This window comes from Haliotis cracherodii, unplaced genomic scaffold (genome assembly GCF_022045235.1).
Source record: "Haliotis cracherodii isolate W230 unplaced genomic scaffold, xgHalCrac1.p SCAF_5, whole genome shotgun sequence".
Taxonomy (NCBI): domain Eukaryota; kingdom Metazoa; phylum Mollusca; class Gastropoda; order Lepetellida; family Haliotidae; genus Haliotis; species Haliotis cracherodii.
The window spans coordinates 58,596,873-58,609,730 of record NW_027266308.1 but is presented as its reverse complement, the minus strand read 5'-3'; the positions used below and the strand labels follow the sequence as shown (position 1 = coordinate 58,609,730).

Here is a 12,858-nt window from a genome sequence, read left to right as displayed (position 1 = left end):
TGCATTTAACTTTCCTTGTCATCGATCGACTTCACGTCCAGTTACATATGTGCAGACCTCAAAAGACTGGAATCTACTGTGGCATGGTGTCAGTGTGATCAAGGACACCCCTCAAACTTATATTAGTACCCTCTTTTTACCAAGATGTCAAAGACCGCCATACGTGAGTGAGTGAGTTGGTTTAACGCCGCTTTTAACAGTATACCAGTTATCTCTCTAAGCGTGTCAGCTTAATGTGGGAGGAAAGCCCGAAATGATGCAGGTCTCAGACCTTTACCACTTCGGTGAAACCCACGAACACGGGTATGGTGCTGACAAACCTAGAAACATAATCGGGGCGAACCGGGATTCGAACCCACAATCATAGGTTTCTGGCGTGCCCAAGGGACGCAACTCTGCACAGCGAATCGCGGCGCCTTAGACGACTGGGCCACCCGTGCCCCCAAGACCGTCATACGACTCGTGCTCAAAAGTTATTTGATCGTGGTTGCAATATCCATGGGCGTTCGATAAGCTTTTTATGGTAGACATGTGGAGGACATTTCCAATTTTGGTACATCAGTTGGGGCGGTGGGCTGACCTAGTGGTTAAAGCGTTCGCTCGTCACGCCGAAGGCTCGGGTTCGATTCCCCTCATAGGTACAAAGTGTGAAGCCCATTTCTAATGTTCCCCACCTTGATATTGCTAGAATATTGCTAAAAGCGGCTTAAAACTCACTCACTCACTCACTGGTACATCAGGTACAAAAATGTCCGATTCAATTCCCTATTTTGACTTGTACCATATGTCCCCCTGGGTTTTTTTTCAGGTGAAAAATTGACTTGCCTTTGAAAGTGTTTGTGTTGGATGCCACCAGTGAGGCAGGATACGCTCACCTTTTGGCGAACACTGGTGTCATCACTATTTGATAGTGGTTCATGCTTATGACACAGTCGGAATCTACAGTTGACTCTGCTTTTTGGGGAAATTTCTTATGTCTATTGAAAAGGTTTTGAAGCCTTTATTATCAGTATAAAATCAAACTTCAACCCGAAGAACTTTTACCTGGTAAAGGTTCTTGTAATGCAATATCTATTGATTCCTTGGACGGTTAACTGTATTTCAACACGGCTTCATTCAAGCTCTGCGAACTCGCTGATAAGCAAGCTCTGGAGAGCAGCATTGAATATTATTATTATTTTTATAATTAAAAACTGAGTTCATTTTTTAGGAACTGGGAAAAACGTTAATCCAGTAACCGACCGCCTAACGGGATTACTCTGGGTACACTTATACCCGTCGACATTTACTCGTCGATTAACGCTTAAACCACCGCGGCAAGCATCGGAGTTTTAAAACATTTGTCAACTCGTGTTGATATTTTTCAAATCAAAATATATTCTTTCAATCCTTCGTTAAAGTCCGCAACGACAGTTTCCCGACGAGCGACTGGTGTTAAATTGCAAAGCTGGCTCTTTCTTATTTACCATAGTCCGTTTGGCTACAAATGAGAACGATGAATTGCAAAATAACTCAAAATAAGGAACAGTCTATAAATGTAAGAAAAAACAAGTCAGACGTGCAGTTGTTAAACTGCATACAGAAAATAGATACATGTCACTAAGACTTAAAGAAATATCTTGAAACTGGACATGATTTAATTGTTACAAAATACAAGCTATGGCAACTTGAAGTTGAAAAGCTAGAAAATGAATTCCTTGGTCGCGAAACTGTCAACGAGATAGGGTCAAGATACTGGTCATGTGATGGACTTCAGCAAGCAACAGCCCCACCTATATATTTGTGACCATCAGCACTCCGACGACCATGGCTGTGACATGAGAGTCAGATTGCGATAAAAAAAATCATGAGACGACCCCTCTTATGCTGTTACCCCTGTGCCGTTGCGTAGCGCGTACAGTACGAGAATCCTCTTACCGTTATTTTCCCCTCCGTTCAAGATGTCAACGTGAACACATACCAACATGATAGTTTCTGAGACAACTTGTTCCAGTGATGGGAATAAAAAGAACAAACAGCAGATATTGTTGTGTACAGAGTATTCATTGCCATGTATGGTATCGACATATTTAAGATTATTCCCGATTTTGAGTTATTTTGCAATTCATCGTTTTCATTCGGAGCCAAATGAGCTGTAATGTTTATGTAGTATTTTGTTGATGCAAAGCATGTTGCTATAGCCATGACCACCTCATTGTCACGTGCGCTTTCCTAAGCACACATGTTATGGTACTTAGGTCATTAAATCCTACGCATCTTTGTTACTAGAATGTCAAGACCATGCCCCAGCCTAGGCTAGGTTAAAACAAGAATTGCAGTTAGATCCGCTATCTGTCATAGATCTCCTAAAGCCAAGAGATGCAATAGCGAAGGCCAAACTGACTCTATTTCTGAGAGATAGACGGCTATATAAACAGAGCAGCCAGGGATAAAAATGAAATCATATCAATATAAGAAAATAGAAATCATATCAATACAAAACCAGAAATTATGTGAACACATAACTCACAATAAATATGTGTACCCTACTCACACACAGGAGTCCCAAAGAGGGACAGGTCAGCCGAAATTGCTTTGGCAGAAGGCGACCTCTTAAACACTTAATGCAACAACAACACACATATTCTCAAGTCAAACACACAGTGTCTGAACGTTCTTTGGACACCTTGCAACCATTGTCATACTGGATCGAAGACGTATGAACCCAAGTACAAGACACGAAACATTCATTTCAATCGATTATATTCCTTCTATAGAAACCCCTTTGCAACCCATAACAGTCACGCATTTGAAGCACAGAACGAGTTTTCGGTTCTTTCATACAAACAGTTACCCGCATAAAAGAATTTGCTCAAAAGACTCGCACTGACATCTTAATATTGCAGTTGTGTACAATTATTATGATATGACAGGTGTTATAGGCTAAAAAAAGCTGCATAGAACCTTTGTGTTGAATTCCTGTCAAGGACAATAAGACATTCAACACATCCTTAATGGATTACCAATAACAATAACTAATGCCCCTATATTTTGGAGACGGACATACAGAGGTGTTCATATTGATATGATACAGTTGGGGTTGGTATGTTATCTGATATAGCTGTCTAAGTGAGCCATGGCAGGTGTAGTGGAGAGTTTGAAGGCGGCTTCCCTTCTGAAACGAATCATCTTTATTCTGGTTCTTGTGACTCAGTTTTTTAACTGGTTGTCTTTTACCACCCCTGCTTGGGCCCGACGCTTCACGACACTGTCCGGGAACGGTGATGACCACATCGGCTACGGCTTGTGGAGAAGCTGTTCAAACGTGGGAACAGCAGTCAATCCGATCCCAAATTGCTTTCCATTAGATGGCGCCAATCTGGGTAAGTGATCCCAGTATGCACATTCACATTTCCAAGTTGTCTCAAAATAATTACTAGGTGCATACTCGTTATATTCAATCCTACAACAAACTTGTACCCAATATAAGTAATTTCCAACAAGTATTATCTTGTACACTCGAAATCAGTTACATGAGTGAGTGAGTTAAGATTACCGTCACATCGGCAATATTTCAGCCATGTCGTGACGAGACAAAATTTGACATTAACAATATATATCTAAACTTTATAAAATTCTGTCGACGAAGGACAGTATAGTAACTAGAATATCACAGATTTACGTACAACTAGTCAGTTACATGATCATTCGGTTGAATCTAAATTTGCACGTTGGAGTAATATCCCTCTCAACTTGTCATAAACCATTTAATACGAATTCGATAACGTTTTAATTTGATCAGAATTTGACCCTAAAATCATCGATCTTAAATAAATTTTCATCATCGATATGCATTATATATGCATGTGCTCATACACATTATTGACATTGAAATGTAATAAAACGGTACCGGTAAGATCTATTTACATGTAAATTGGAGATCATATTGCTTTATTCTGGTATTCTATTCCTAAATCATTAAGCACGCAAATAACAGCTTCAACAATGGCGTCGTTGAAAAGACGGAAGTAAGACGGCGAGGGTGTAACGATGCCATTCACGTAGATGCTGGAATCAACCATATGCATTACGTTCCCTATGGCGACATGCATATTGTCAATGGCTTTTGTTGTTACCGAAGATTTACCTCTTTGTGAATAACCATGACTATGCAGTACTGTGGCATGAGCTCTTTAATGACAACTTGATTAATGTGTGCACAGCCTGCTATAGTGACGTTGGTGGGAGGGTATTCAATTAAAATACATCACGTTGAAAGAGACAGGTGTCGTGTGGAGGCGGAGCTACAGTACTGACAAAACATGGGTCATCCAAATTGAGACTTTTAACCTCTCGGCGTTGTTTGATTTATGATTGGGCATTGGGCCCATGTGTAAAGTATTATTTAAAATGATTTCATAGACTTAAGATGATGAATGAAGACAGCGTTGAATGATGGGTTTCATTTCTTAAATGTAATGTTTGGTAAAGATGGTGGTACCCTTATCAAGCAAGTGACTGAAATAATATTAAACATCTGTACGGAAAAGTCACATTTGAAAAACTGAAACATTGCATTTGAAATTCATGCATTAGGTGTCCATTGACATTACGTCTTAGTACCGCTCAACCATATTGCATGATGCATAAGACTGCCATTTTCTTAAGTTCGTTTGTAAGATTGCATTCATGGGTAGTCGTTCAGGCCATTTTGATTCATATTCGTCATTCATGGCGAAAGATCATATCACTGATCGTTTTTCTTTCTTATACTTGATAGCGTACTTTTGATACAAACGTATGGCTAAGAGAAAATTAATAATTATCAAGTGTTTACCTTCATCTCTTATAAGAACAGGGGGCACGTATGGCCCAGGCGTCTAAGGCGCCGCGATTCGCTATGCAGAGTTGCGTCCCTTGGGCACGCCAGAAACCAATGATTGTGGGTTTGAATCCCGGTTCGCCCCGATTATGTTTCTAGGTTTGTCAGCACCATACCCGTGCTCGTGGGTTTCACCGAAAGTGTTAAACGTCTGAGACCTGCATCAGTTCGGGCTTTCCTCCCACTTTAAGCTGACACGCCGTCATATAACTGGAATAGTGTTACAAGCGGTGTAAAACCCAACTCACTCACTCACACACTCTTATAAGAACAAATACTTGCTCTTGCTCATTAGATTAAACCTTTGAAAACAGTTCTTTCATTACAAAATATAAAAGGTTTCGCTCAGTTAATAATTACGTTATGCGGGGACAAGCATGTACGTCTAAGGCGCCTTATCTTGCGCTGCAGAATTACGTCCCTTAGGCGTGCCAGAAAGCTATGATCATGTGTTGGAATATCAAATTCAAAAATAGTACGTTATATCCGTCAGTCCGTTATAAGAGTGTTCGTTATAAACGTAGTTTACTGTAGTCGAAACACTTATCCACAGTCCACTAATTTGTTTAACATTTACACTCACAACATGAAATGTATGCATATGTATTTAAATATGTATGTTTCAGCCCACTATGGCACAGTTCAGGCGTTTGCTACTATCGGGTTCATGGGGGTCAACATCCTCTTTCTTGTTACTATGCTACAGATGTTCACGTCATCCTGTAAAAAGGTCACTGACATCAACGAGGTGAACGCCGTCCAAGCCATCGTCACAGGTGAGGGTACATCTTCTTCTTTTTTTTAAATGTTGCTTTGTAGTAGTGTATGTTTACAAATGAGATGTTGATCAGTGCTGACTGAATGTTGCACCGATTTGTTGAACCATCGAAACACAAACCTTGAGGTGGGAGGTTAGTGGGTAAAGCGTGTGCTCGTCACGTCGAAGACTTGGATTTGATTTTTCAACATCGCTTACACTCAACGTCAATGGTTCACAGATTTGTATATTACACATGCATTCATCTCCCGTGAATACATACGGACGATTTGATGTACAGTATTGACGCTTGTCTATTTGAAGTTAGCTTATGAAATGTGGCCATTTAGAACTCACGGAAGTGATCTCGGCTATGTGCACGACCTTTTTACGAACCTTACAATTGTTTGTTTGTTTGTTTGTTTGTTTGTTTGCTGTTTGACGCCGCACTAACAATACTCCAGCTATATGACGGCCGTCTGTAAATAATCGAGTCTGGACCAGACAATCCAGTGATTGACATAATGAGCATAGATCCACGCAATTGGGATATGACATGCATGAACCAAGTCAGCGAGACTGACCACCCGATCCCGTTAGTCGTCTGATATTGAAGCAATGTAAGAAGAAGATAGCCTCAAGGCTATTACAAAACTTGCTCTAGAAATATTGACTTTTCGTGTGGTGTAACCTGAGCGCTTATTGGTGTGAGCAGGGGCTGCTTTCTCTCTCGTCATTGGTTAAAAATAGCCACTACACTGCAAATCGGGTGATGGAGGAATGTACAGGTTCATAAAATGAGGGGAGCACGGGTGGCCCAGTCGTCTAAGGCGCCGCGATTCGCTGTACAGAGTTGCGTGCCTTGGGCACGCCAGAAACCAATGATTGTGGGTTCGAATCCCGGTTCGACCCGATTATTTTTCTAGGTTTGTCAGCACCATACCCGTGCTGGTGGGTTTCACCGAAAGTGTTAAACGTCTGAGACCTGCATCATTTCCGGCTTTCCTCCCACATTAAGCTGACACGCCGCGATATAACTGGAATACTGTTAAAAGCGGCGTTAAACCAAACTCACTCCCTCATAAAATGAGTGAAGTATCGACGATGGGGTACAATGCCCAAATGTATGACCTTGGTAATGCAATTAATGAGTTTAGTTCTTTGTCCATTCACTCAATTCACTCTGAGATAAAACTTTTTAATTTTGTTACAGGAATAATATACTTTATCGGTCTCATCATCTATGGTGCTGTGTACGGCAGTGGCGAGAGGCTGACGTATACCATAGGCAACCAGTCCAGAAAAGGAGACCTGAGTTATTCCTACGTCTTCGCCTTTTTCACAATGATCCTGCAGATTGTGTTGGGAGTCTTGATGCTCTTAACAGGAGGCAAACTGTGCAAAGTGCCAGCTCTGCTGATAAATGAGGATGAGAAACCGAAAAAGAAATCAAAGAAGAAAAAAGGAAATAGTACAGCCCCTTTGTCAACTCAAGCCGAGACAAAAGTCGAAGGTTCACCCGCCTGATCTGAATTGAATTCTTGACACTCTGACTCCAACCGCTCAACACTCATGACTCCAACCCTGATCCCTATTACTCTAACCGCCTGAACTCATGTGACTCAAACCTCCTCGACGTTGCTGACTAAAACCTCCTCAACAAAAATGGATTCAGACGCCTAGAGAATAGTGTCCCGTACATCTTCCTCGACGTTTGACTTTTACCGCCCTGTGACGCCAGACTCTTCGCAAAAGTGACTCCAACCACCTCGAATTTATTGAATCCAATGCCCCTGACATAGTTTTGATCCTCCGTCGGGAGTGCATACACGTATTCTGTTACATGTTTTGACTCCCAGAGTAAGGACTAAACTGAAGGTCATACGAGACTGGCATAGAAACGTTATTTCTGTGCTGTGTGATGTGCTTACTGCTGTGCGGCGCCAGGCAACAAAGAAACACCTACTTTTCTGTGCAAATTTGTGAGTGGCGGCAGGGCAGTACCCTTTTCGCAAACACCTGGTGTCATCACTGATTGTCAGTGATCTATTCATATTGTCGCTATTTTGACTTAAGGGATCTGTTTGGACGGATAATCAAGACTGTTTATTCTCTGGAGTTGAAGTTTAATATCCATACTGTTTATGGATGAGATATAGAATACACGTATATAATATGTATGAAATAAATTGTATACACTCGTATATTTTTTTTTATATCTATAAGACTGCATTATCTTCAGGGCCTGTGAATCGTTGTCTGTTTTAAGCCAGAGTCTAACTAGCAGCCTTTGTTTAGTCGAGGAACACCATGGCATGGAATTCAATATTTATGAATCTGTATTGTAACACCCCACGTTTCATCTTGATTCTACATGAGTCACAAACGTAAAAGTGTTGAGGGATCACGGGTGCCTCGGTAGCATGAACGTGCGCCGCAATACGTTGTCCAGATAGTCCGCGCCCTAGCACACCAGTAATACATGATAATAAACAATCATCATAGTTGAGCCCTAACAACAGTCCGGGAAATCCATCACAGGCAGACATAGCTCACTTGTTAAAGATAAAGGGTGCCGTTACAGCAGTTAATAATGTTGGCTAACAAACGGGTAGGATAATCATATCTTCACTGCACAACGACGACAGCCACTCCCGTCGATCATCCGTTTCTCATCGAAGAACAATTATTATACATGGTTTGTTAAACACATTATTTGATGTTGATGTTTTGATCATCTATTATAAAATTATTGTGAATTATTCATTTCATTCATATGTAGGTGTGTCCGACAGATTAATCCCTGGAATCCCATGAAAAGATATGAATAGTTGCATTTAATGCACTCAAATTGCACTATAACTTCAGCCTTTCAGGAAATGTATTGGTATGTAGGCTCTGATCACCGGATCACTTAAATTACATCTCGCTATAGGGTAACACAGAAAACACGCGGTGTGTAAATGTAAACACTTCAATAAAATCGTTTTATTACGATTGGAATGTGAATAGCCCATTCAAGGCTGTCTGGATGATATGAAGCCTCACCGGAGCATAGAATAATAAATATTTAGCCTCTGTTGAACCGATGTTCTTAATGATTATATTGGATACACTTCTCCATGAAGTGGTCATTAGGAAGACGACTAGTTCCACACATGTGGAATCAAGTAAGAATTCAGCAATCTGTCGGCGTGTTGAAGTATTGCCTCGCACTTCACGAATATTTTACCTACAATTCTGTGCACACATATCCACCGTAAAGTGAACATGTTTCAATCAGCTACATTGCACATGCGATAATACCCATTCTACATTAACCCTTAATCTCCCAATGAAACCGAGTAATGGGTCAGTGATAACCTCCCCTGATACAAACAGCGCATTAATTTAGCTTTTCGTTAAAAGGGTCAGCGACCGCTTCCTTAGTCTAGTGATAGAGCGTCCGCCCAGAGACGCCAAAAGACGTTAAAAGTTTTTACTTGTTGTTACCCTGTCTGGCGCTCGGCATTAAGGGGCTAGAACAAGGACTGGTCGTCTGGAGTTAGTATACTGTGTCTGAGTGGGGTATTCATGTTAAACTACGACATGGTATCTCAGTGAGCTAGCACTATAAATCGGCATCAGTCCGGACTAGTACACAGCCACACAAACAAGCACGTCGCTATATAAGTGTAATAATCCCCATTTCACCTCACCTAAAAGGGTCAGTCGTTGAAAAGCTCTGCAATGTTAGGGGGCGGAGAGATTGTGACCAAAGAACATTTATTCAAGGGATAAAGTTTGCAAATATTACAAATTAGAAACTGATACAATATTCTGGCTGACCCTATCTACAGTCACACGCACAGTTCTCGTGATTTACAACCCGGTGATGTTTGATCAACAGTGGAGCACACAGTTATGAAGCTGCCATAAAACAATAAATTACATCCAGACGGTTGTTGTAGCAACGTCTAAACACAAACATTCGCCAACCTACCGCTACAGACCAGTCTGTTCCAGAAGTGACAGAAGAACTGTGTTATCCCAAGTTGCTTAAGTTATCTTATTCCAATCACCATGGGCATCAAGGACAGCTTCATGGGAGCATCTCTGCTGATGAAGGTGTGTTTCCTGGTACTGCTTGTGGCTCAGGTGTGTAATTACATCGCCTTCACCATTCCACAGTGGGGGAAGAGATACACGGCTCCAGTTGGAGACTTTTTTCTTGGGTACGGTTTGTGGAGGATCTGCAGCAACTCCGAAGTGCCCTCGGCGTGTGGTCAGTTGGATGGAACCAGACTAGGTAGGTCTTTCTGCTATGTCGATAGGGGCGATGGGTTAGCCTAGTGGTTAAAGCGTTCGTTCGTTACGCCAAAGGCTCGGGTTCGTTCCCCACATCGGTACAATTCGTGGAGCCCATTTCTGGTGCCGTGATATTGCTAGAATATTGCTAAAAGCGGCGTAAAACCAGAATCACTCATTCACTGGTATGTCGATAGGGATTTTTTAATATGTGTTAAACTAAGGGTCGAAAAAAGTAAATATGTATAAGATATATAATCTGACTGTCAATAGCCTTATGGTTTTGCTAATAGGGATACAGCTTACGTTGTCATTTCAAATGGATATAAAGCTAGAGCATTTTTCAAAATCAGCATGTTTTTTAGGGTCGAAGGGTTCGCATTGAGGTCAGCGGTAACAGTTTTTTAGCAGTAACAATACATTTGATCGATGATAAGGAATAGAAATCAAAGCCGTAATTGAAAAAGGCAACTTTTTTATAACCTATTGAAAACATCATTATATGAACATCACCATATATCCATCCCGATCCACCCAGTAGATATAAATATATGTGACATGGCACGGTTATGCGAAATGTGGATTGTTTCCATGTTAGGGGGCGGGGAGATTGTGACCGAAGGCTTCATTCATCTTAGACCCGGATTTAATTCCAAACAGAAGTCTATTCTTGGACGATGGTGCACAACGCCGCTCCCTCGGTTAGCCTGTTATGCAAGAGGATGCAATACATGTATATGAAACCCATTCTCACGACATTTAGATTTAGTGAGTGAGTGAGTGATTAGTGTTTAACGCTGCATCAGCATTCTTACAGCTATTCACGGCGACCAAGGCATTTGGAACATCGCTAATTATGAAGCGACGTCAAATCACCCACTCTCATACTTCACTGTCCTCTTTTACCCACAGGGGCACGGATATCGGTGCAATTATCTGCCATGATGATTGGGTACTTCACGTCAATTGTTCCGTTATTTGGGGTTTTAGAGACGTGACCCGTTTCATGGAGTAGTCATGTCAACGCACTGTCCAAAACAATTGCAGATGACGTCATATATTGTTCATGACGTCATAAACGGTTTTATGTGACGTCCCTCCAACAATAGATTGACTGCGCTTACGTCACCCTTGTGATCAGGAAACCATTGTTCAATATTTTCTGAACTTATGGGCAATATATAAAACAACGTACTTGCAACTCGGTACTACGGAATTATCTTTCCCGAGAAGATTACTTTTATGAACCCATATTCAGTATGTAAAGCCCCTTTCTTGAAACATTTTTGGTATCGACAATTATAACCTAGCGTCATGTTATGCTCACTGTCCCGTCTTCGAGGTCTTCTGTCCCAAAAGCATTTTGGCAGAAAACCATTACTTTACTCACTGCAATTTGAGAATACAATTCACCAAATGCTAACCTCATTGTATGTTTTCATTTGTAAACCACATACATTTGCTAATATTTTCGACAGGTTTGTCCAAGCACTAAACTAAATACAGGATGTATTTCTCTATTTCAGACTGGTACGCCACTGTGCAAGCCCTTTCTGTGTTCGGCTTTGTAGGAATTAACGTGGCGTTCCTTGTTGTGACTCTCCAGATATTCTCCTCTGTATGCAAGGGTGTCAGTGACCTCGGCTTCTGGAACGCCCTCTGCTGCTTTGTGACTGGTAAATACGTCCACACTGACACTGGTTACTTCAATAGCGTTTACCGTTATGTTTAATTTATACCATATGTCGTCTACAATTATACCGTTATGCCTACTGAAGGATGCACGTGTGGATCAGCGGTCAAATGTGTTGCAATTCGCTTTGAGGAATGAAGTTCCTGGGCATTTCCAAGGATCTCCTGGTTTTAATTTCGAATCCCAGATTCGTACTAAGTATGATTCCTGGTCTCTCAACGCCATTCCCGTGCTTGAGGGCTTCAGGGAAAACGCTATTCAAATACATACTTTTCTTGAAACAAATATCCTTCCATCATCACTTTAATACCACAACAGTATGGAATTTTACATTATAAAGATAGTTCAATAAAGACAGGACGGTTCGGCTTCGGAATGGCTAGCACGTGCATTTTAGGACATAAACAAACACAATCAAACTTAATCAAGATCTATGATCTAATGATATAAAGATTATTATTGCTCCATTCCTTCTGTGTGTATAGTCAAGTTTGGACAAGCGCGTTACATGTAAAATTAATTGATAGATGTTTTTAAACAATTCGATTGCATTATTCCTATTTTGAAATAAAAATTAAACATTGTTATAAAAATGCGGACAACCAAAGAATAAATGTTGAAGCCATTTCATTTTCAAGACCCCCAAATTATTTTCCTTCGACGTTAAATGTTCATTTTACCTAGCGTCAGAGCGGATTTAACCTCTCCCCAAACAAGCAGGACGAATTTGTTATTAACATGTATGGGCTTTTTTTATTCTGTATACTTCTAATAATGAATTATGTTACATTTCCGGATATACTGATGTTTGGGTGACAGTATCGAATATTGCTTAAAAACATCTATCATTTTGATAAAAGTCGAACAGGTTATCGGGCAAAATTTATCGGATTCTTTTATCACTTAGGACTTTCTGATTGGTCGGTCATGTTGTTTGAGTGACAGGTGGCGAGAGCTTAATTATGAGTCGCACCGTCAGCAAGCAAACCGTTATGTTCAAATCCTTTATCCATTTCTTTATTCTGTTTCATCCAACAGCTGCTTGTTACCTGGTGGCCGTTATAATCTTCGGAACGAACTTTGACGATGGCTTCTTCAACTACATCAGCGGAGTGATCATTCGCGAGGGAGAGTTCGGCTTCAGTTTCGGGTTCGCCATTGTCGCTCTTGTCTTGGAGATTGTGGCGGGAGTTCTGATGTTGCTGGATGGAAAGGGCGTCACTGTGACGTCACCGTCGTAACGATGGCACACTCATGATG

General features: G+C 41.0%; 2 protein-coding genes across 2 annotated transcripts; both read left to right on the top strand.

The window, feature by feature from the left end:
- The first annotated feature begins 2,575 nt into the window (after positions 1-2,575).
- On the top strand, positions 2,576-12,839 carry LOC139442831 (uncharacterized). Its single transcript, XM_071223725.1, has 4 exons — positions 2,576-2,597; positions 9,673-9,906; positions 11,432-11,581; positions 12,637-12,839. The coding sequence occupies exons 2-4, from the start codon at positions 9,681-9,683 to the stop codon at positions 12,837-12,839; spliced, it is 579 nt and encodes a 192-aa protein (XP_071079826.1). The 5' UTR covers positions 2,576-2,597; positions 9,673-9,680.
- Positions 3,079-7,821, top strand: LOC139442829 (uncharacterized). Its single transcript, XM_071223723.1, has 3 exons — positions 3,079-3,362; positions 5,488-5,637; positions 6,832-7,821. Exons 1-3 carry the CDS (start codon positions 3,116-3,118, stop codon positions 7,143-7,145), a joined length of 711 nt encoding a protein of 236 aa, XP_071079824.1. The 5' UTR covers positions 3,079-3,115; the 3' UTR covers positions 7,146-7,821.
- Positions 12,840-12,858: the final 19 nt, after the last annotated feature.

Excerpts from the sequence above, each read along its gene's own strand:
- LOC139442829 (XM_071223723.1), top strand. The coding sequence starts at position 3,116 with ATGGCAGGTGTAGTGGAGAGTTTGAAGGCGGCTTCCCTTCTGAAACGA. Across the intron at positions 3,363-5,487 it reads ATTAGATGGCGCCAATCTGG|CCCACTATGGCACAGTTCAG; the intron begins GTAAGTGATCCC and ends TGTATGTTTCAG. Across the intron at positions 5,638-6,831 it reads CGTCCAAGCCATCGTCACAG|GAATAATATACTTTATCGGT; the intron begins GTGAGGGTACAT and ends ATTTTGTTACAG.
- LOC139442831 (XM_071223725.1), top strand. The coding sequence starts at position 9,681 with ATGGGCATCAAGGACAGCTTCATGGGAGCATCTCTGCTGATGAAGGTG. Across the intron at positions 9,907-11,431 it reads GTTGGATGGAACCAGACTAG|ACTGGTACGCCACTGTGCAA; the intron begins GTAGGTCTTTCT and ends TCTCTATTTCAG. Across the intron at positions 11,582-12,636 it reads CCTCTGCTGCTTTGTGACTG|CTGCTTGTTACCTGGTGGCC; the intron begins GTAAATACGTCC and ends TTCATCCAACAG.